Raw genomic sequence first — 24,183 nt, forward strand, 5'->3', positions numbered from 1 at the left:
ACATGTTTTTTTTTACTACATGTTTAATAGTTAATAATTCTCTGACTAACAGTGGATTCACATTTTTTTTATTTCCTCGAACTCTTTGTACACTTTTCTATACACCTTCTTGATTTTAATTTCTATAAAGATTTTGAGTAACAAAGCAAAATGTAACGTACAGAAGAAAAAAAGTGAAACAAAATTCGCAAACAAACCTCTTAAAATTTCAATAACTTTCAAACGAATGGGAATGTCAAATAAAACTCAGTGTTCATAAGCAAATGTACTGCTTATTCAAATAAAACTCTGTGTTCATGAAGTTCATAATCAAATTTATTCAGAGAAACTACATTTGTATTTGATTTTGTTATTTAAATTATCATCTGTAGTAATTAATTAGCATATTTGTGGACATCTCTGTGAACCATTAATTTTTCCATTTAGTGAAAATCATTAGAATAAAAGTTATTCATACAGATATCTGTTTGTACGTGCACCGCTTGCATAAAATCCATTATTTCGCATTGCAATAACCTCGGCTTACCCAAATATGTATAATATGACGCTGTTCGTTGAAAAGTTTTTAGCATAACTAGAAAAGGAATCAAAATTTTTTTAATCTTATACATCTGGCAAAGATAGGTAGAATTTTCTTCTCTGCGCAGCCGCGTTTTTCCTGCGATTACGTCATTTGATTTGACTTTCAGGATTGCTTTGACAGGGATAAGTTTTTTTCTGCTTTTTTCAATTTAATTTTTTAAAAAGAATCAGCCTTTTCAAAGAAATCTCACCTTTTTTGAATTCAAAGGGAAAAATATACGCTTTGACTATGCAAACAAGATTCAAAATTACATTTACATGAATAAAAATCACACGTCACGATTCGTATTCACGCAATTTAAGATCGCACATCGTGTTTCGTATTTTCACGATTTTATAGGAAATTTTGCGTTTCCTATTCACGCGATTTTAAAGCTACTATTTTGGTCCGTGTTCAAATGAATTAAATATTCATCGAAATTTGCGGAACATGATTTTATAATCAAACATCGAAATTATTGTTCACCCGATTTTAAAATTAAACATCGAGGTTCGTGTTCACCCGATTTTAAAATTAAATATCGAGTTTCGTATTCGCCTGATTTAAAAATCACACATTGAGATTCATATTCATATAACTTAAATAAAAATAAATAAATGAAACATTGCATCGATATTTTTATTGAAACGTTGATAATATTCTGTGTTTAAATACTTCAGACATACACTTTTCTTGCTCAAATTTCAGGTATTTTTTATTATTTAAAAAAGTGTTTTTGCACATAACATTTTTGGATTTGTTTTCTCAGCTTTGGTTTTTTACCAAACTCATCCCTGTGGTGTGAATGAATATAGAGTTTTATAAAAGTTAAAAGCATTTAAAAAGAAAAATCCCTGATTTTCAACTTTTGCCAAAATGAGGTGGCGACGAAAGAGTTGACTCTAGTTACAAGAGTGAATCAAATACCTGCCGAAAGTTTTTTGAGATTTTGTGTTGGCAGAAAGTTTATCATTTTGTCTTAGTCTTGGCACACCTGAATAACTCCCTCTATGTAAACCCTTTCGTCAATTCATCTGTTAATAATATTTCTCAATGTTAAAAATAATAATTTCTGAAATCCAATAGATGGCGCTCTGCGCAGTAATGTTAAAAGGAATAATTGTATTCAGTTTCCTCTATGGCACTATACCATAAGCATCATTCCTTGTTTTCGTTATTAATCGAGTTGTTTAAGAGTGAATTGTTTTTCTTTTGTTCTTTAAATCTTCAAATGAATCCATTATTCAAATCAGATGCACTCTCCTTTATCAATTTCTTAGTCCTAGGTTAGTGCGTCAATGTTAAATACAATGATTTCGGGGTTTTAAAGCATTACAAACGCCTTTAACATAATATATTTAATAGCAAAAACAAGGAATGATGTTCATGATATAGTGCCATAGAAGAAACTGCGTACAATTAATTCGTTTACATTACTGCGCAGAGCGCCATCTGTCGGATTTTAGAAATTATTATTATTAAAATTGAGAAATATTATTAACATCATTTTTGTGTTCTATCGTGAATCCATTGTTGTTATTGAAGTAAACCATTGTTGAAATTACTAATTTCGTTTGCCTTTTGGTCTTTTGTTGATAAACTCATTTTATAAGATTAATTGAGGGATTCGTTTCATAAGCTTAATTAAATATTTTAATGTGATGTGGAATTCAACTTTATGTTCTATAAAAATATGAGTTTTCAGAAAAATCAGAAATTTCTTTCGGCATTACTCGATTTCGCTTTCGAAAGATTTCACAAAATACATATTTATTCATCTATGTCTTTTTTATGAACATTTAGGAGAAATTTTGAATTTTCATGCGTTTTCTTCATTTTTAACTATTTATGAATGGTACAGTGCATTGAATAAAAAAAAAAAAATACAGAACTGAATTCGTCATAAATCTTAATACAAAAAGCTTTTTGTTTTGACGAATGCTATGATATTAAATTTTGTTGACGAATAATAAATTATAGCCGTCTCGCTGTCATTATTGGTTTTTGCAATTTCATGGTTTTGTTTTTTGTAAGAAAAAAAAAACAAAAAACAAAATTGAAAAAATATAAATTTTATGGGTAAAAAGGCGCTTTGAATCTGACAACTAAGTTGGATTGATAAATGCGTATTTTTTCCATAGATATATTTATTTCACTATTTATTTTTTCATTGTAAGAAAATATTCGCTAAGATAAATGTTTCTTTTGAAAAAGACCGAAAATTCTAGGTATTAAGTCGTTATCAAAGGTAAGGGCTTTTTCGAGTTGCCCCCAACGTTAGTACATACAATTAATAAGTAATAATCAGTATTGACAGTTTATCATTAAGTTTCAATATCACGATTTACTGTAAAAAATATAAATATTTAATAAATATTTTATTACGATATTTTTTACAAATTAGTTAATTTTAGTCAATAATTTTTTTACTCACATAAAATTTATCATCACTCACAATAATATCTCATTCACTACTAATCGTTATGCATAGTTGCGGTATTGTCTTTTTGATATGTTAAGCAATCGATAATGATAATGGTATTATAGTTATCGATATGTATTGTTATCGTAAATAATTGCGATATTGTCATATTTGATACAGTTTTGAGTACTATCGATAGCCGGTGGCCTTTGTAAATCCGGCAATGTTGCTACTTGCTGGAGAACTTGGCTCCTATGACCGATAAGTACTAAATTATACTCAACGCTATACTTTGTGCGCCATTGAGAATAGCTCAAAAATATACTTTTAAAATAAAACTTAACTTAATCATATAACTAATATCATATAAGTAATATTTGTTTTAGTACGATAGAAAAACAATCTAGGCATTGCATTTTCCGAACTTGAAAAAAATTCTATATGAAATAATTGTTTGACATCTACTGTTGCATTTTCCTACAGCAATTAAGAGTTACTGCAGTAGGTCAATGGAAAGTTGTAAGTTCGAAGTTTTTAACTATACTAACGCATAAGATCTAATTTTTTTTCTGAGTACAATTCCTGAAAATGGCCCAAATGTACAAGTCTGTAGAATCCCTAAATATCGCATATATTGCTTAAAAGTAATAAAAATATAATAATAAAAAATAAGTACCATATATTTCGGTGTATAAGTTAACCCGTTGTATAAGTCGACCCTTTATTTTAAATTATAAGATAGTAAATTTCTGGTATGTGAGGAGCATAACTTCTGCCGGTAAGTCGATAATTATTTCTATAGATGTCATGTGTCAAAATTGTATAAGACGCGTGGAAAAATATGGATTCAAATATTATTGTAAAATCTTTTAAAAAGTGTGGAATTTCGAATTTTTTGGATCGGTTTTAAAACGATTTCTTTTATAACTTAGCAGATGAAGTAAAATCTATTGCAGATTGAGATCTGTATGACAACACTGCTAACATTAATGAATTCGATTCAAATAGATGTTTTGGATTTTTTAAAGTTTGTTGCCTTATGGTATGGTTTAAAATGTTTCATAGAGTTATATTTTTGAAATACTAACATAAATAATCTTAACTTTTTCAATTCTTTATTTTTTTTCTGAACGTTATTTAAAGTATTATTTCGATAAAAAATATTTATATGTAAGGAAAATATAATGAGAGAAGATGACTAATTAATTCCATATAACATATTAAAAATAATTTTTGAAAGAGGTAATTTGTAAAGGTAAATTGATAGATAGTCATTCCTATCTATCTCCTTGCTTTTAATGCATCGACATTTCACGATCAAAGAATGTTCGACTTAATTTCCTGTCTATGAGTCGACACCCTGTTTTTTGTAAAATTTTGGGGATTAGGAAAGTCGACTTAAACATCGGTATATACGGTAAATAAAAAAAAATATTTATAAGTTCACATATTTTGCTTACTATTTTGTTTAATACTTACTTTACCTTTTTTCAAAAACAAAATTAAAAAAAGTTCAATTATCTTTTTGTATTTGTTTCTATTTTGTTTAATATTAAAAATAACTCACGACAATACTAATTCATCAATTACAATACTATTGCATCAATACGTATATCTCGTTTGTATGTCCGTGAAAGCTTACAAATATGTGAATAAATAAAATAGATAGATTTAAAGACTTACTAAGTTTGTTGATATTTGTCCTGCCTTGAGTTGTTGTCCCTAAGTTGTTAATATTTGTCCTACCTTACCTTTTTGAAGAAAAAAATGAATAAAAAAATTAATTAATTAATCATCAGCGTTTATGCTTTTTATTTTCGATTTTGGTTAGGGATGCTTTATTAAAATTCAATGAATAACAGAAGATTGCTACTTAAAAGGCGAATTTATGTAGTACATAAATACAGGTAAATCTATTTGTGTCTTCCGGTTGTCTTCAGTAAAAACTAAAAGATACGTTTTTGTTCCTTTTTGTCGCGTGTATGGTGTTTACTTAGCTATTCAAAATAGCCACATAATCATTTTTATTGCCATCTCTGGACGATTCTTTTAGTCAGGATCACCCCGGGAGAAGAAAAAAAAAAGAACAGGGTCGTTCAACCAGAATAACAGTCATCATCATCAGAATCGTCAGTGGCGCGCTGATCTAAAAGAGTAGTGCCGGAAGTAGTCACCAAAGAAGTGACTAAAACAATGCATAGAAGAGAGTTTTTTGGAGCTCCCTCCACCCTTGTTTGCTCCCTGGGGTCAAGGAGCCCTGAGTGACGTCACAGACTGGAGGTGGTCGTCTGACGTTCGTGACTAGTAAAGAGCTGGAGATTACCTCTTTTTCTTTGTTTTACTTCTTATCTTGATGGATCCACTTAAGAAAAGGAACAATTTTTCATTCCAATGGAAAAGTGAATGCTTCATGGACATTTCGAATATTTTGTTCTATTTTTCACTCTCCCCTGATTTCTAAAATCGCGTGCTCATGCATCACCAATTTTATGCATATGTCGAAAAATATTTCAAATTATTCGCTGTTTACTTCATTGGAATTCAACATATTTTGAATACCAATTAACTTCGTTTGTTAATAAAAGGCAAATTTAAGAACAAAAACATGAATTTATTTCTTACATTTCAGTTAAATCAGTTCTAACAAAGCACGTTTAAGAAACAAATATAATCAAAAACCAGTATTTTTGCAAAAATTTCAACTTTAAAAACACAGTATTCAAATGATATGACAAATTAAGTGTTAGATATTTTTAAAAGAAATAGTGAGTACTATTTAAAGAAATTAATCGTTATTTTTGAATAATAAATTTGTATTTCATTATTTATTGATAAATCATTCGTTAGCTCATCAACAAATAAAAAAAGTTCATAATTGTTTATAAATAATTTAAATAAATTAAATTTTTTAAATTTTTAGGAGATTAAAAAAACTAGATTAAATAAATAATCCCAAGAATTTTAAGCGGTATGATATTACCTGACTAAAAACTTCATTCGCTTCAAAAATATACAAATGGGAAATAACAGTCAACGTGTTTCAAACGCTTAAAAAATAGGTTCCTATTTTTGAAACATGTCGAAACAGGTCGCTTGAAGCATGTCGACTGTTATTTCCTATTTGTATATTTTTGAAACGAATGTAGTTTTTAATCAGGTAATAAAAGACTAGATGTTTCATTTTTGTGTATTTTTTATACCGAAGTTTGAAGCAGAAAAACTTTTAATTAACCTTAAATTTAATTTACTTTATATTTTTTTATCTTTCAATATATAAATTTTCATTACTTTAATTTAACAAAAAATTTTTTATCAATTACTTTTTCTTAAAATATTGTTAGTTGCCCACTCGAAAAAATAAAATTGATGCAAATTTATGAATTAAAAAATAAATACACTAGGTTTCAAAAAAAAAAATTAATATAGTTTTTGTTAATAAAAAAGATTTGTGTTATGTATGTAAAGTTTATTAGTTTGCTTTTATCATCAGTTTCTAAAAACATCAGTATGTTTGAAAGAGTACAAATACTGAGTACTTTCATGCAAACGAAAAACTGTACTACTTATAGAAACTAATAACAATGAACAAATTATATAAAACTAATTACTAAGAAAAAAACCATAATTTAAATGTCTGGTGTAACATTTTTAACACTTTCTGATCAGTTTTTCATAAATGCAGTTACGATAATATATTAATAGAGTCAAATATGAAAGAATATTCTTTGTTACTTGCATCTTTAAATGTGTTTTGAGTAAAACTGAATTGTCGAAATTTTTATTCGATTCATTTGGGATAAAATTTGGAATTTAAAACAAGGAATAAGAAGGCTATGATTCTTATTTTTAGATTCCTAGATTTTGTTCCAAGAATGTGAATTTTTCTTCTTTTTTTTGATCACGAAAAAGGAAAAAAATGCGCATTTTTTTTAATTTTTAGTTGATTATTTATATTTCTTTTGCAAGAGAAAGTTAATAACTGTAAAAGACAGACGATACTAAATTTTACAATGGGAAAACAGCTAAACTATTTATTTTTGCGCAAGTAAATAGGTACAGTTGTAGTATAAATAATTATGTATCACAGTTGAATTTTTGCTCCATCATAAGTTTACTGTACGCGAATTGACAAAACATACCGTAGATTATAAACTAGGCGATTGCAAGTGGAATTGGCAATGGATTACGCGTAAATGTGGTGGGAGAACGAAATTACATTAACCTAAACAGTGAAATATATTTTTTTTCTCCTCCCCGACTCGCCATGATGAATAAAAATAACTCATTAATTCATTTTAGTAGAGAATTAAAAAAGAAAATAACCTTTTTATTCTTAGGATCACGTTACAAATGAACTGTATTTATATTTTATTAAGCGCAATAATTTATATTTTATGAAACGATCTAGTGTTTTGATATAACGGATTTAATTTTTTAAATTTTTTTTACAAGAATTGTGTTTGTGAAGAAATAAAAATAATTTATTAATGAACCAATCACAAAAAAATAATGTAACATTTTAATACCATGTTTTATTGGAACGCTTTATAATAGGGGATATATAATACATTTTATGTTGTACTACAGTAACAGCTCACAAGTCGTGAGCAATTTAAAATCTAAATTTAAATTAAACTCATTAAATTAACGTCATTTAAGAACGCGATTTGAACGTGAAGAGTCCTACATTGTAGAAATGTTTGGTCAAAACATTGCGTATTTTTCTTTCTAAAATATTCTTGTTTAATAAAACAACATATATGTATATATATATTGTTTAATTAAGCAAATATATTTGAGATCTTGGTTAGCAATATATTTAAGAATTTAAGATTTAAAAATTGCAAGTTACGTTTAATTTGAAAGCTCAGTTTGAATATCTCAAGCATAATAGCGTGATTCATAGAAGTCATGCATTAAAAAAAGTTATTTGCTCAAACAATTGCACATTTTTCATTTTTTTAAAAAAAAATATATTTTTTTTTATTTAAATAGGTCACAACAAGATATTTCTTAAGCTACAAAATCTTCGACATCTACAGTTTTAAAATTTTACCCCATTTAAAAGTTTATCTAAAATTTTACTACGCAGTGTCATTTAATAATGTTATCCATAGTTATAAAAGTTCTACATTAAAAAAAGTAATTCTTAAGTAACAATATATTATACAACGATAGTTAGCAAATTGCTCATAGTTTGAAAGCTTATCTCAAGTCGAGTTTTAACGCATTTTTCTCAGAATCAATAATAATTGGAATTAAAATAACTGATTTTTCATAAATTTCGTGAAACCAGCCTTAGCAAATTTTCCCAAATAAAAAATATACAATTCAATTTATCATCATTCGAAACTAAATTTAGCAACTAAACTGAACTCAAACTCATCCCAAAATTAAATTTTTCATACATGATATAGCAGTGAAAAATGTTAAGACCTCTTTTATCGAATCCTTACTTCACTTCCTAGGTGTTCTTGCTGGTTGTTGAGGCCAAATCATCATCAATTACTCTATAATTCTCCTGTCCCCGGATGTACTCAATGAGATCATAAACATATAATTTGTAACTTGCTGCTACCGATTCACATTTTAAGCAGAACTTATACGCCTGATATCGCTCCAAAATCAACGCCATTCATTGTTTTTATTCATTGGTTTTTTATCCAACTAACCATCAGCTACAGATGTGGTCAGATTAGAAAATTAACATACTTAGTACACTACTTATAAAGCCATACGTAGTTGAGAGAGATAGTATAGTGTAATTTTGAAGATGTAAGAAGATATTGAGTGCTGGTAATATTTTGATTTTGTGTTTCTTTTATTGTAAACAATCTGTCTCTTATTCCCCGTAATAGCTGCTGTTCTCTATAATTTAGTTTGACGGATTAAGCATTGTATAATTGCTATCTGTAGGTAATCAGGAAGCTTTTTAGACTGCTGACAATTATTTGTTTTTATTGACTTCGAACTTGAATAGCTTGTAAAAAGGTGAAAGCTGCCAATTATAGTTATTTTCTTTGATCGATATACTTTCATTACTATACTATTTTTGTATCAATTTTTACTATGGAAGATAGGGAAATTTTGAAGCTATTATATTTTAATGGAACACTTGCAGGTGCAAATTTATTTTATAGATGATTGGTATTTCTTTTTGTTGTTATAAATCAATGCTCCTTAAACAAATAAGACTGGTTTCCAATCTCTTTTTTGAAACTCAGCTTGTGCGTTTTTCAGAGTCTTTATTTTCTTAAGTTGCCTACGTTTGCTTGACTGCAAAACATCCTAATTATCTTCCCTTACTTCATTTTATTTTTGCATTTTATTCATGTTTTTTATTCTGCAATAATCTCTACATTTATTCCGATCCTTTAAAATCGTATGCATATTTTTAATGAAAACATTTCATGGGCTATTAAAAACAACAATGAACAATTGAAACATAGATAATAAAAACTAACTTTAAATACTACTATGTAACTAAATAAATAATCTCCTGAAACTGAAAGGGTAAGCTGTTAGTTGATAAAAACTTTAATCGATTCAAAAATATACAAATTACAACTTCCAGTCTTCAAATCGGAAATAATTTCAACTATGCCAAAATTATTTCCACCCTAGTCCCATCAGCTCATCTTGATGTCCTGGAATCTTGTTTTAGACATATGAATGCTGTTTGCCTTGTTAACGACATTAGTTTCTTCCCCGCTCCGTAGCGCGTGGAAATGCATTTTATCCTGATCTGCCTCTCTCGACCACTGTGGTTTTTCTTGGTTTGTTTCACACTGTCGGTGTCGGTTCAAAGCAGAACACCGTAGACAAGTATCACTGTCTGCAGTCAATAAGCGGACGGGTGATCACTTTGATAAGCCAGAGTAGGGACTACTGAGGATGAGCGGTATTGGTCTTCGTTAAGCTGCTCTACTGTAAAGTGCTCGCCTTCGTGCGTAGGTCATCGGGCTACCAAAGAAGGGGTGCCAGCGCCTCTGCAGAGGATCAAAATTGCAATGGCATGTCTTCGAATCTTTCTCAGGGATGTTTTCCAGATCACCGCCAATAGCCCATTGTCTATCTCTAGTGTGACGTAAATAAAATACCAACCTACCTCACTTTTGTTTTTCAATTTTCCGTTGGAAGCTTTACGTTTTATATTTCAGCCATTCACGTCTGGCAAGTTTTAAAAAACGGGGATCTTTTATTGAGCGCTTGCAAAATGTCAACTGTTATTTTTAGTTGTATATTTTTGAAATGAAAGAAGTTTTTGATATAGTAATTCTAAAATGTAATGCTAATAACGTTTATTTTATTCTTGAAAATTCAACAACCTTTCTTTTGCTTATTGCAATTAGTTAACTACTAGAGGGTCTGTTTTGGCCAATCAATCAACAGAGTCAAGTATACTCGTATATTTGCTTCTGGCAATAAAAATTTTAAAATTAGAAAACCGATCCAAAAAATATATCCTATATAAGAATTCTGTGGAATTTATTATAGTTTTACTATATTTCAATGGAGCTATATTTACTATATTTTAATATGTTTGGAAAATATCTTATTTATTGAACTTGAAAGAATAAGACACTTTTCAAGCATACGAGCTTTAAAACAGTTGAAAAATAATTTTCACATTAAAAAAAAAGCAATAAAAACCAAATTAGCTGTAGAAATTGTTAACATAAAACACTATATAATTGAGGTTCATAGAGCGCATATAATCAACAGTTATTTTTTTCCCTTCCAGTAGAGCGTGGTTATTTTGTACCTCCTCTTCAACATGCTTCTCGTTTATGGCGTTACAGTCATCATCCAGCAACTCTTCAAATTCAACCACCCCTCCATCCGTCACCAGAAGATATCTATTTGCCAAATGAAAGATACCTTTTTGCTCCTCCTGCCATGAAATTGTACAGATCTCCACTTTATTAAAAGAACATTAGAGGTAATTGTTTTTTTTTCTTAGATTTTTATTTACTTGAAATGAAATATCTGAAGGTTGTTTTATGAGTCACTTTCGCCAAAGAAAATAATAATAAAAAGCAACAGTTTATTGTCCTAAACTGGTATCAAACATAGTAAACTTTAGGGTCACGCTGTGTACCCCCTATGGTACCTATAATACATTCCATCGGTAGGTTACACTATTCTATGTTAATATAATACCTGGTCCAATTACATCATTAAAGGTTAAGTTATTATTATTAATTTATTTCCCAATAACATTATTATAGGTTAAGCTAAGTTATTGTTTTAAACTATACACACCATTATACTGTTAATAGTTATCTGGATTTAGCAAATCTCATAAATATTTAAAAAATATATGTATTAAACCTTCTTAAAAATTTACAATTTGGAAATATTTTTCATCCTCGGTGGTGAAAATCGTTAAAAAAATCAATGAATAACTCTCAATTTTGCAAATTTTTATGACCCTCAGTAATTCAATGATAGCAGGATGTCCGTAGAGATTTTAATTTTAGTCAGAGTCATTTTCTTCGAGCGGAAATGCTGCTTGTGTTGGGGTTATGAAAACCGAATCAATGAATAAAATTTCGAGTCTATAAAAATGATTAATACAGTTATAATTATGAGTAAAAACAACTTTTCTAATTATGAATGATATAACTATTTAAATAAATGAACAATTATGTATTTTTTGTTTAAGTTTACATTTAATTTATATGATAACAATTAGTTAGCTTTAAAAAGTGAGAAGAGGTTTATTTGTTTGAAATGCTTAGTTTTATCTAAAAAAAAACTTTTTTTTTCAAATTTAACTTTCTAAAAATAAATCATTGATAGTATCGTCTTTAGCGCACTCTAATTGCAACATGAGGTTGCACAGTTTAATCTACTTACAAATTTCTATACTACTTATATATTAATATATTTCGTTCGGATATTTTTTTGTGTTTCCTTATTTGACCTTAACCGCATTTGGTACAGAGGTTTTTTCGGATACTGGGAGAGGTTTTGATGGTCTCTCTGAAAGGTTTTCTTCAGCACAAAATCTATGGTAAAAATTCCTTGTCTCTCCCAAGTAGTTGTAAATAGAGGAGGTCACTATACAGAGGTGGACTTTTCGGGAGACTTCACTGCATTTGTATCGAAATTTTTAATATAATAAAGACTCTAGAGAGATACAATCGTTTCCAAATTGAAGTTATGTACAGGGGTTGTGCAAAAATATGGAAATACTTCTATACCTACTCTATGTAAACAATATTTCTTTCAGCAAATGTTTTGGGAGATTTTCACATGGCAAAACTGTTGACATAGTTTGGAAGATCAGGCTTGAAGCTTTTAGAAATGATGTCCTTTTAAACCGTGTCAAATTCGGATTGATCCAAAGTGAGGAAATTAAGTTAATACTTTCTTTCTAGCTTAAATACCAACAATTTTTAAATCATTCTATAGGATTGCGATATTTATCTAAGAATGATTTTAGAACTATAGTGGTCTAGGTCTCAAAAGCTTTCAACTTCCTATACTTATTTTGCTCGATGCGGTTTTTGCACTGGTAAAAAGGACACCAGTTCTAAAAACTTTAAGCCTAATCATTCAAATTGTGTCAGTAATTTACCACGGAAGATCTTCTAAAACATTTGCTGCTTAAGGAAAGGCTGTTTACATAGAGATAGAATGCCTTTACACAAATCTGTAATTATTGTATATTATAAAAAAATGATTTTTTTAAAGAAAAGGGTTGGTGAAGGAAGCCTCCTAGTAAATCAAAAGAATATTAAAAAAACTTTTGTCAGTAAAGTATAGTGTTGATAAATAGTAATTACAACTGAAAAAACTATATTGTGCATTAACTAAACTAAAAAAAACTAAACATTAACTAAACTGAGGGAAATTATAATATTAAAAAAAATCTGTAACTGGTTTTTAAGATTAATTTTTGCATAAAAGTGATAATCATAAAATATTTTCGTCCAATTATATATAAATTATCGAAGAGTTTTGATTTTTTTAAGGTTTTTAAACTTTCAAATTTAAAAAAAATAGCTATTGAGGGCTTTGGGGCTTAAAGAATTCTGAAGTTAAGGAAATAAAGGGGGGAACTTGCCCCCCCCATGCTATGCCAATGAATGTCAGAGTTATCTTAAAAATATTGAAAAAGTATCAAAAACGCTTTTTAGAGCAATTTTCATAAGCAATCTAGCATCTAATGATGGTGTGAAGAATAAGCTTTCGTGAGCAAAATAATCGAGAATAGTAATTCACAATTTCCTTTCCTTTTTTTTCTAGCCGCAAACGTCCTTAAACATCCACAGAAATGTCATTACATTCAAAAACTTTTCGAAAGGTCATAACTTATCCCCAGTGAGGTATACTTAGCTTTTATAAGCAAAACTTAACACAAAAAATTCAAGATTTCAGCAAATTGTTGTTGACCTACTAGTCAAGATCCGGACTCTTGATTTCAAAGTCAACAATCAGGCTCAGATGGGTCGATGGGTTTTTACATAGAAAAGTGCACATAATAGGGTTAGAAGTGCAGAATATCTTGAAAAGTTTACTTATTTACCTCAGTTTTATTACCATAGATGACCCTACAGGTGAAAGGATTTGCTGTCAGTGTATTAGTTACATGACATAATTAACATCAATAAATCTGCTCTAACGGAAATAAAGGAGAAAGTATTTAGGTGTATCTTCATTCATTCTGAATACTCAGAGGAAATTAAATATTCTAATGAATATAGTTTGATCCTTATCTATTTGCTTTGTTTTGTCGGCAGTGATGAATCTCCTCGAGAGTTAAGATTATAAGTATTAAGTGGCAGTTCAATTTTTAGCTTATGTTTTTTTTTTGTCGTATGCCTGTTTAGGCAGTGGGGGGTGCAATTGTTCCTGTTTTTCAGTGGCGCCATCTATGGCCAGGAATTCGACTTCTGCCACGCCATTCACGCAACCACGACCCGTTTATTGGGCGGGTCACATTGACACACAAAGGAGAAAGGACATAGAACACACACAGAGAGAGAAAGAAACATCCATGCCTTGCCCGGGATTCGAACCCAGGACCTTTCTGATGCAAGGACAGTTCCCTGCCCCCTACACAGGCCGGTCGACAGCTTATGTGTTAGAATCATGCAATAAAATGTGTTTGTCTTACGCTGAAGGTAATACAAACCTTATTTTATGCCGCTTGGCTATACTTCGTTTTAAAGGAAAATTTTCCCGCATGCGCTGTGAAATTCAAACATCGTTAGCATCGAGGGTGACCGTAAAAACCTCTAAGCTCCTGGACACTTCCCATTTGTAACGCTATATCGGATAAAAGTATAGGGGGAGAACGTTCAATAAGCATATTTTTCTAAAAGATCTAACTTCTCAAGGATAAAATGTACAACTAAGTTTGAGAATTCATCCAAATCTGACCACAAAACACGGGAAATAGGATTAGAATTCAGTAGAATAAACTGTAAATTCGTTTAACCTGTTATCTTTTTAGACAATATTTGTCGCTGTAACTGAAATGTCTAATTCTTTTTATCGCATGTGCAAATATTTGGCAATATATACATAAACTAAAATTTACGTTGAATCGAGTGCTCATTAGAACAGAACTGGACTATATATAATTGAACAAAATTTTTGAATGTTAGTTTCATTGATCAAATGTATACTATTTTTCGACAACATTTATTAATATATTTTCCTGAAAATTTTAATTTTCTTTTTACAGTTCCATGTGTGGCTGAGGTCAGTCGATTCGTCCATATACCAAGCACTTGTTAAAAAAGCATGGTTGTTGTTTGTATACTGATATTGTTTTCATCATTTTTATATTGGTTTATTGAATAAATTCCATATGCATCTGTTTTTTCGTTGAATTCAATTCACTTTCGTACATATTGGCAAAATTACATATCGGCATTATAATAATACCAATAAGTAATGCTATATTTTTAGAAAACATTTTTAACAGCAATTTATTATACGTTGTTTTAACACATAATTTTCCGCCCGTCATTAGAAAGCGATTGACTTAGTAACAATTTACTTCCGCGTCGGAATGCGTAGAATTACATTGATTGTAGCAAATTTGTCGTTTGCGTCGAGTTTTTCTCCCACCAGTCATCAGTCCCGCCAGTCAAATTGTTGACCATTGACAAGTTAACTGGTCCTTTAATGCCGAAACGTTGTTGACTAATGACGAATTAAATCTTCATTGCACTTGCAATGCCAAATTAACCCATCGTCGGTCAACAACGTTTGGGCATGAAATCAATACTTAGAATGTTTCACTTTGCATCCATATTCAATTGCAAAAATTGCTTGTGACATGACATAGTTTCTGCGCTAAATTGCCTATCTTCAAAGTGTTAAAATTTTTCTCAACTTTTTTAGATGTTTGTACCATAAATTCGCATTTTCAGGTAACAGTGAGTGAAAAAAAAATCAGTCTGCAATCTTATGTCAAAATTAAAACGGAGTTCAGCAATTATCTTTTGAAGAATCAATTTTTTCACTTTAACAATATGATTGGAAGACTCATTAGTCTGAACTCAACAGAACTATTAAAATTTCATTTTAAATTTACGAGACAGGAGAGAGACTTCAAAGTTCTATAAGTAAATTAAGAATTAAAGCTTCTAAATAACAGGCTATTATTAAGATCTACATGTGTTCTGAAGAAATTACATCTTATGATTATGTTGTACTTTGCTTTATAGATGATATAACTGGAAAATTGTGCAAAAGATGTTCCAAAATTGGGCAAAAGAAAGAAATCCATAGATATACCCACTCTAAGTGGCTTCTTCTTTTGAGGATGAATCAGTGCAAAAAATTATTATATTCGAACTTTCTAAGCTATTTTGAGTCATAAGTTCGCATTTTCCCCAAACAATAAATGAAAAAAAATTAGCCACTATACTTTCAAGTCAAAATTGACATGTATAGCAATTATTTCTTGAAGACTATGTTACTGTGAATGACCGAACCGAAATTGGGGACTGTTGACTTCCACCGGTGAATATTGGCAAACACATAGTCACTTTGGTAAATGTTCGAAATATATACTAGGTCCAGTTAAGTGCCACTGCCCGGTATGCCCTGCATCATTTTTTGTTTTAAGGCTCAGTGCTCCTGCCCGGCATACATTTGAACGGTATGCCCTACATCAATATTTTTTTAAGGTCAAATGCCACTGCCGAGTATGCATTTAACCGGTATTCTGAACACTGATGTTTTTCCTGATTTATCCTCAGCAGATATTAAAATATCGAATAAATATAATAATATCAAAGAATAAATTAATAAAAAATCAGATATAACAAATATTTTAGATATTCACCAAAGCGACTACGTGACTGTTGACATTCACTGGTGAAAGTCTATATTCTCCTGATTTCGATTATTCACGGTAACAACTACATTATTCAATCTTTCCACTCAGATCACAGATAAGCCTGAATACAATAAAACTGTCCAAATGCTTAACGAAGCTGAGAGTTCAGAGCTGAGAACGCGACTTCAAAATTTTAAAGGTAGATTAAAAAGTATATCTCCCCAATAATAAGCCATTATAAAGATTTACATCTGTTTTGAGTGAATGACATTATATGATTATGTTGTATTTTCAATTTCTTTTACTTCAGAGATTGATGTAACTAGGCATTTTCTTAAATTGTTCAAAAGGTGGAACTTCATGGGTACATGCGCTTTCAACGACTTTTTTTATGTGAAGTACAAATTATTAGAACTTTTACGACATCTGCCACATCCAAGATCAACCATTTAAAAAATATGATTCGTGATAATGTACGATGAAGAAAAAGAAAATGTGAAACAATAATTGTGATCTTATCATCTGAAAATGTTTTTATATGATGGAAATGTTTCAAAAATTCATCAAGCGTTTCAAAATCGTCGACATTTTATTGACGTGGCAAAAGGAAACTTTCCATATGGAACATGGCCATATTTATGAAATTTTTTTTAAACTAACTCTCCACCGAAACAAATAGCATTGACTATAACCATTATTGATATTATATAGACTTAATTTTTTTCTTCTTCAGGTATTAGCAGCATATAAGATATTGCTGTAAAATAAAAATAAAATAAAAAAAAACGCTACAACTTCAGTTAAAAATTTTATTTTACTTTATAACCGGTGCTTTACAACTTATCCATTTTCGAGTTAGCAGCTATTAATATTCTTCTTGGTGTTCATATTATATTCATAGCATTGTTATTTCAAACACAACCCAGAAGACAAGGCAGCTCTTTCATCAAGAATTGGGACAGACTAATTTTAAGGAAGTGAATTTTGATGGAACTAATGCACATTTGCGTCATATGGAGAGGAAAGCCACGAAAACTTCCCACGGTAAGTCCGACCACAGGGGATACTAACCCATGATCCGTCTACTACTGAGGATATTTTACGTCAGCACTGTGGTCATTTAAAGCCGGGAGCAGAATTTGCTTTAACTACCATCACTGAGATGGAACCAAGTAGTTAGTTGAATGAAAAAAGATAAAAATGTAGCAGAAAATGGGTGAGATTATTTTTAAATTAAATGTAAAGGTGTGTTATTAATCGGTTAAAAATAGAATATCTTTTAAGTGGAATAGCAGAAAATCACTAAATGTTACGAAATATTGTTTAATACTTACCATACAGAATGACTTCTAGAAAGTAAATCCGTAGCTAAGAGTTAGTATGATATTTGACAGAAAGTGTTGAGGCCGTTTAGTAACTTCGGGGTATGAACCTGAGACCTTCTTTGTGACCATGTTTCAGTGTTTAAATTACACGGTATTTCTAATTCACTGCAACTTTTACAAATCATTAAAATAATTATAAACGCGAGTTATTATAATAATGAGACACATAAACAAAACAGAATGGACTCGTTCTTCTGAATGATATTTAGAGTGAAGGTAGAGGGTTCGAAGTCCTTATCAGCCGTTCTTTGGAATGAACACTCAAGCCTGCATGCGCATGCTCGATCAAATACGTATGTCTTTCTCTTAATATGGAATCGCCAATAGCCCAATGTGCAGCTGTAGTGCGACGTAAATAAAAAGTACCGTACCGTACACTCAATATAAAATAGTCCTGCAGTGGACTGATCGTTAAGACACGGTTCTCATCAGATCACAGAAAGTCAAGCATCACTGGCTGCGGTCAGTGTGCGGGTGGGTGACCCACTTGGATCAGTCTGCGTAGGGACCGAGGGTGTGCGGTATTGGTCCTCGTTAAACTGTGCTACCGTAAAGTGCTCGATTTCGCGTGCAGGTCGTTGGGCTACTGAAGCGGGGGTGCCATCCCCTCTGCAGAGGATCAAAATTGTGATGGCATGTCTTCGGATCATCCTCAGGGATGTTTCCCAGACCGTCGCCAATAGCCCATTGTGCAGCTCTAGTGCGACGTAAATCAACAACAACAACAACAACAACAATATAAAATAATATTATTGTTCAAACTCCAATATAAATAAATATTTGGAAAGGATTGAGTAATGCTTTCATTTTAAAAAGTGGATAATAAGTGATTTTATTCCGCAATTTTGTCTACATGTAGTTATGATTTTAATAATCTTGAATACGAACAATGAGCATGCTCATATTTTTCATCAGTCCAATCAGTGAAATTCAAGAACTTGGTAGTGTCAACGAATTATCCAATTTTTCAGACAGAAAGTTTCCTCCAAGTTCTCGGATTCAAGAACTTAAACCATATAAAATGCCTTTAATAAGGCCTTTTTCGCGAACAGTAAGTGATTGAATAACTATTTTCAAAACTCAAAGGTAAGTAGATCAGCGTACTTTGATTGGTATTACACGTTTGTATTTCAAACTGCTAAAACATTACATAAAACTCCGAAAAAAAATGCTGAAATTTCCCGTTTTATCTAACATAAATTATTGGATTTTCAATTGCGGTGGCAAACACCAGAGTTTAGATATTCTGATCAGACTAACTTTGTAATGTTGCAGTCATCTACACACCAGGGTTATAACCAAGTTGAGGTTTTAAAATACATGATTTCGTCCGCAATTATTTATATTGAGCATATGTTTGATATTCAACAGTCTAAGCTAACAATCTAAGGTGCTTAAAATATGAATAAAAATTAGTCTAATTTTTAAGGTATTTACTGGAAACAAATGAAAGGGGGAAAATTTTGCTTAAGAGTCTCAAAATTGTTTAATCTACACTTATATTGTTACTGATAAGGTATGTTTTTCCTAATATTTATTCCACTGTAACTATCTAATAACTTGTCAATGATTTTATAACTTGTAAAATAACTCTATAAATATTAAATACTTTTCACTCATCATTTTGCTACTCAGTTTTATTATTCACGTAATTCAAGATCTATATTTTTTACATGTATTACTTGCTCAGACTGAAAAATACATCTCCAGACTAAATAATTATATGTCAAAGATATGAATAAATAATTACATCACTTTGTTACATCACTTATAATGTGATGCAGCAATGTACCCAGGTTAAAATTATTGCTGGTATTTGTTTGCTAGACAAGAATGAAATGCTGTACCCTAGCAAAAAAAAAAAAAAAAAAAAAAAAAAACCAGCATGCAGTATCATACATATTTGTTGGTTCCAGCAGAATTACTAGCATGCCATGGTGTGTATTGGCCCACTTTATAGTCCAGCATACAAAAACTAGCTTGTGTAGCTAGATTATCTTGCTGGGCTAGCAGCAATCAAGATCACCACTTGCTAGATTTTTCTGCTTTTCTAGCAATAATTCACACGAGAAACGAAACTCATTATAAGGAGAGGAACGACAATTTTTAATAATGATAACCACTCCCGAACAAAACTATAAAATGCACTTTTTTTAAAAAAAATTTCTAAGCATACAAAACGCTTTAGCGTCTTAAGTTGGAGCGTACCAGCAAGGAAATCTCATATTCAATACTCGAGTATTGATAAATCAAAAAATATATTTTTTGACGATAAAAACAATATGACGCTTATAGTATCAAAATATTTTTAAAGATTCCCATATTATGATTTGCTGCAGAATAACTGCCAAGTCCTAACAACTTCCGGAAAGTGGCCAATAAGAAACTAAGAAAAATAGAAAGTCAGGGAGGGAACATCCATTTAGTGTCTTCGCGACTCAAGTTGTTGCGACGGATTAAGATAAGAAAACATCATCACCGTTCCTTTTTTTTTAACTTCCTGGAGTAAAAAGGTGTACCAATTTGCTAGCACTATTCTTTATTCTGCATAAACAAAACTTTAAATAGACCAAATTGTTATTCATTTTTCAATCATCTGCAATCGTTTGCTAAGAAATATAAATAATGATGTAGCAGACTTGCAATCAGTCAAAATTCAAGAAATGTAAATACAGAGATATATTTAACTAATTATTTTAAAATATTTAATGCTTTCAGTGTGAAATTTTATTATAGTATAGTATGCATTAATTATTAAATATTCTGAAATATTAAGCGAGCTAAAAGTAGTCGATTATTGATTTTTTAATTAGTTCAAAATGCCAAACTTGTTCACAAACATATTTTTAATCTTGATCACTGTTCTAGAAAAACTCTGTTAAGTATGAACAACTAATTGAACGTTATTTTGTAGGCACATTCTTAACAAACTACAATGTTTATTGTTTATAGTTAGATGACATGCTTTAAAATAGAAGTTCACCATGCGCGAAATATTCATTTTCATCTTGAACACTATTTATATAGTTTACTAAGTCTGTTAGAGACATGATCATTAAATCAGTACTAATTGTTTCGATTTATTAATCAAAATTATTGAGTACACTGAATATTTTTATAGCATCTTCTTAAAAACATCATGCTTTGATTACTTTTCTTATTGAAGGAAAAACTCGATCTACGATACTTAATATTTTATGTAACTTTTTTAGTTTTATAAAAAAAAAGCAATTTTTTAATTTTTTTTAATGGCGGGCACTTGGAACTATTGTCCATTGGCCACAGAAAGTGCCAGAACTGCTAGCTCTCTTTTCGTTTCCCAGTGGGCCCCTGTGGCGAAGAAACCGCGGTGGAGCAGCGTCGCCCACGTCGCACTACCATAACCCGTTCATAGGGCGGGTCGCATTCACACACAAAGGAGAAAGGAGATAGGACACAGATAGAGATGAAGAAACATCCATGCCTTGCCCGGGATTCGAACCCAGAACCTTTCTGACGCAAGGACAGTTCCCTGCCCCCTACACAGGCCGGTCGGCTAAAAAAAAAACAAATTACAAATACCTTTGTAGCGACTGACGTTCACCTAAAATCGGACTTCGTCATATGTTTACAATTGTACTTAATTTAGCTTCATGTTTAATTTCATAATTCTTAGCCTACTGTTTAACCGGTATACAGACACTCACACACACATTGTTATTGAATTATTGTTAACTTTTTAAAAAAACAAGAAATATATTTTATGACAGAAGCTAATATATACCGCTACAAGAGTTTTTAAGGATTTCTGGACACCATGTGGTATTTTGCACACTAAGTTTTATTTTGCCCGTGCCAGATCTTCTTAGCAGCAAAACTTTTGCCACAAGATTTTAATCAGTTTACCTTTCGTTCATGAAGTGTCTTCCGAGTTCTTGTGCTTTACCTCTAAAAAGTATATCAAGGTTAAAAACGTCTTTCTTTCTTGCACATATTTCACGACTTTCTAATCAAAACAAGATCAACAAAAAAAAAAGTAAATGCCAAAGTTTTTTAAATTATTTTCTTAGCATTCTTTTCTGCCTCTATTGTTTTGAGACAACTCTTGATGGATGTTTTGTTGATACTATTGATAAAAACAAGAACTGCAACAAAAAGCTTCTTAAACTGTTACACTTTCATTCTACAGTGAAAAATAAACAATGAAATATATTAACTTTCAAGAAACTGAAATAAATGGATTCAATATCCTTTTCTGCTCTTTAAATATAGGGTTGTTACCTACAAAATTCGATATACATGATTGCATGTGTTTTTTAAATTGCTGTTGAGATTTTCAATGTGAAAAAGTTTATTTAAAAATATTTTTTTGAAACTTAATAAAATTCTAAGTCTATTATTAAGCATTAAGTATAAGATACAACTAAATATATTTACTATTTAGTAATGTAACTAAAAAAAAATCGTAATCTTATTTAAATACTTCCAGGAAAAGTTCATTTAGTAAAAATAAACATTTTTTTTAGACCAAAGAACAAGATTTCTGAAAACAACTTAAAGCATAATTATCCAAAGAATCTAGAAAGGTAAACACACACAAAAAGATAATAGATTTTAAGAATTTTTAAGCTAAAACGAGATTCTAGAATCTGAATCATGTAAACGCAAATCGAAAGGTAAAAAAAGAAAATTAAATACACTTAAACATTGCTTAAAAGTATACTTATAAAATAAACATTTTTAGAATTAATTAAAAGTTACGATTTTTTTTTCGAGCTATAAAAATATCACATATAATTCCTTTATCTGATGCTAGGAAACTAAGCCCCGCAGTAGACTGAGCGTATGGACACGATTTCCAGTAGAACACCGAAGTCAAGCTATACTGGTTGCTGTCAGTAAGCGGGTGTGTGACCACTTTGATCAGTCTGCAAAGGATCCGAAGGTGTGCGGCATCGGTCTTCGCTAAACTGTTCTACCATATAGTGATCGATTTCGTGCGCAGTTCGTCGGACTTCCAAAGCGGGAGAACCATCCTCTCTGCAGAGGATCAAAATTTTGCTAGCATTTCTCCGGATCCTCCCCATTGATGTTTCAAATACCGTCGCTAATAGCTCATTGTGCAGCTCAAGTGCGACGTAAATAAAGTAACTACCCAGCTATGAGACGAAATTTATATTTTTACATTTTGCAGAATACATGTGTTTGTTATCTCTTACTTATACAAAATACGCTGTTTCATTTACGAATGAATTTTGCACAATATTTCTTTGTGATAATTCCAAAACTGCGATTGCAAATGCGCAAAAATTTTTGAACAAGAATTTCGACAATCAACATATTTCAAATTTTTTTGCACCAAATCTATAATATTCCAAGCAAATATTTTTTGAAAGATTCAGTCTTGCTTTGTACATTTCATTTGGGTTGCAACGATTAAAAAAATCGCATCAAAATTAAGTTTTTTCCACTCGAGATGAAATTAAAATGTAATATGGACGGATCATTTTTAAAAAAATTTTAAGATTTGGTAATTAGAGGTGAAGAAAATTTTTTGCGAGAATATGTTATTTCTTCAAAAAAGAAAAGAAATTTTGTTTTCAAACTGTTGAAATGTTTTTTATTCAGTTCCCTTTTCTCTTTCTTTTTTTTAAAAATTCTTGTCGATACGTGTTTTCTTCATGTAACGAAATTTCCTGCCATAAAATCTATGATTTTACATATTAAAATAATTCATATATAATCTTAATATCATTAATAACGTTTAAATTTAATTTTAAATTAATTTAAATTTAATTTTAAATTAATTTAAATTTAATATTAAATTAATTTAAATTTAATTTAATTTAATAGGAGGTTCAAACATCCTCAGCTCATTTCACTCGCTAACCTCCGCAATTAGTTTTCATTCATCACTGTTTCAAGAAATTTTCTACAAAAAAAAAAGAGATTTCAATTACTTATATGCAAAATTAATAGAGTTTCATAGGAACAGAAATACAAAAAGGAAAAAAAAAACACGAAGAAAATTAAGAAAAATTTATTTATTGCGCATAAGCTGCAAGTAAATAGAACTCATAAAATAAGTTCTTCAAAATGTAGAGAAAACATGGAAAAAATTACAGAACAATGAAAAAAGGGAGAAAAAGGAAAATAATAATAAAAATAACAAGAAACTGGGAAGGAAAAAGAAATAAAAATCCAAAAAAAAAAAAAAAAAAATGAATACAAATGCGGAAAATAAAAGATATAATCTTTTCATTAGCTCACACGATTATATTCGCAAAAAAGAGTGTATTCTAATTCTGTATCAATATAGCCAAAGCAAAATATATTAATGCAATAGTGTGAGAAGCACTAAAATACATCTAAGCAATAAGTTTTAATTTATTGCGCATAAGCTGCAAATAAATATAACTCATAATATAGGTTCAAAATGTAGAGTAAAAAAGGGAAAAATTATAGAACAATGAAGGAAGGGGAAAAAAATAAAAATAATAATAAAAATAAAAATTAGAAACCGAAA

At 30.2% G+C, this 24,183-nt stretch overlaps 1 protein-coding gene across 3 annotated transcripts in view; it reads left to right on the plus strand.

Moving 5' to 3' along the window:
- The window catches only part of LOC107443664 (metabotropic glutamate receptor 3), a 65,773-nt gene extending 50,951 nt beyond the window's left edge, over positions 1-14,822 (plus strand). Inside the window, exons 3-4 of one of the 3 annotated variants that reach the window (XM_087166166.1) lie at positions 10,729-10,926; positions 14,686-14,822. In XM_087166166.1, the coding sequence (XP_087022292.1) occupies positions 10,729-10,913 (185 nt within the window). In that variant the 3' untranslated portion in view covers positions 10,914-10,926; positions 14,686-14,822. Of the gene's footprint in view, positions 1-10,728; positions 10,927-14,683 lie in introns of all 3 variants that reach the window. The other 2 variants (XM_087166167.1, XM_021148381.4) reach the window with 2 other exon arrangements.
- Positions 14,823-24,183: the final 9,361 nt, after the last annotated feature.

The sequence above is a fragment of the Parasteatoda tepidariorum genome, chromosome 6 (genome assembly GCF_982258835.1).
Source record: "Parasteatoda tepidariorum strain Cologne lab strain chromosome 6, Ptep-v5.0, whole genome shotgun sequence".
In the NCBI taxonomy this organism is placed as follows: Eukaryota; Metazoa; Arthropoda; class Arachnida; order Araneae; family Theridiidae; genus Parasteatoda; species Parasteatoda tepidariorum.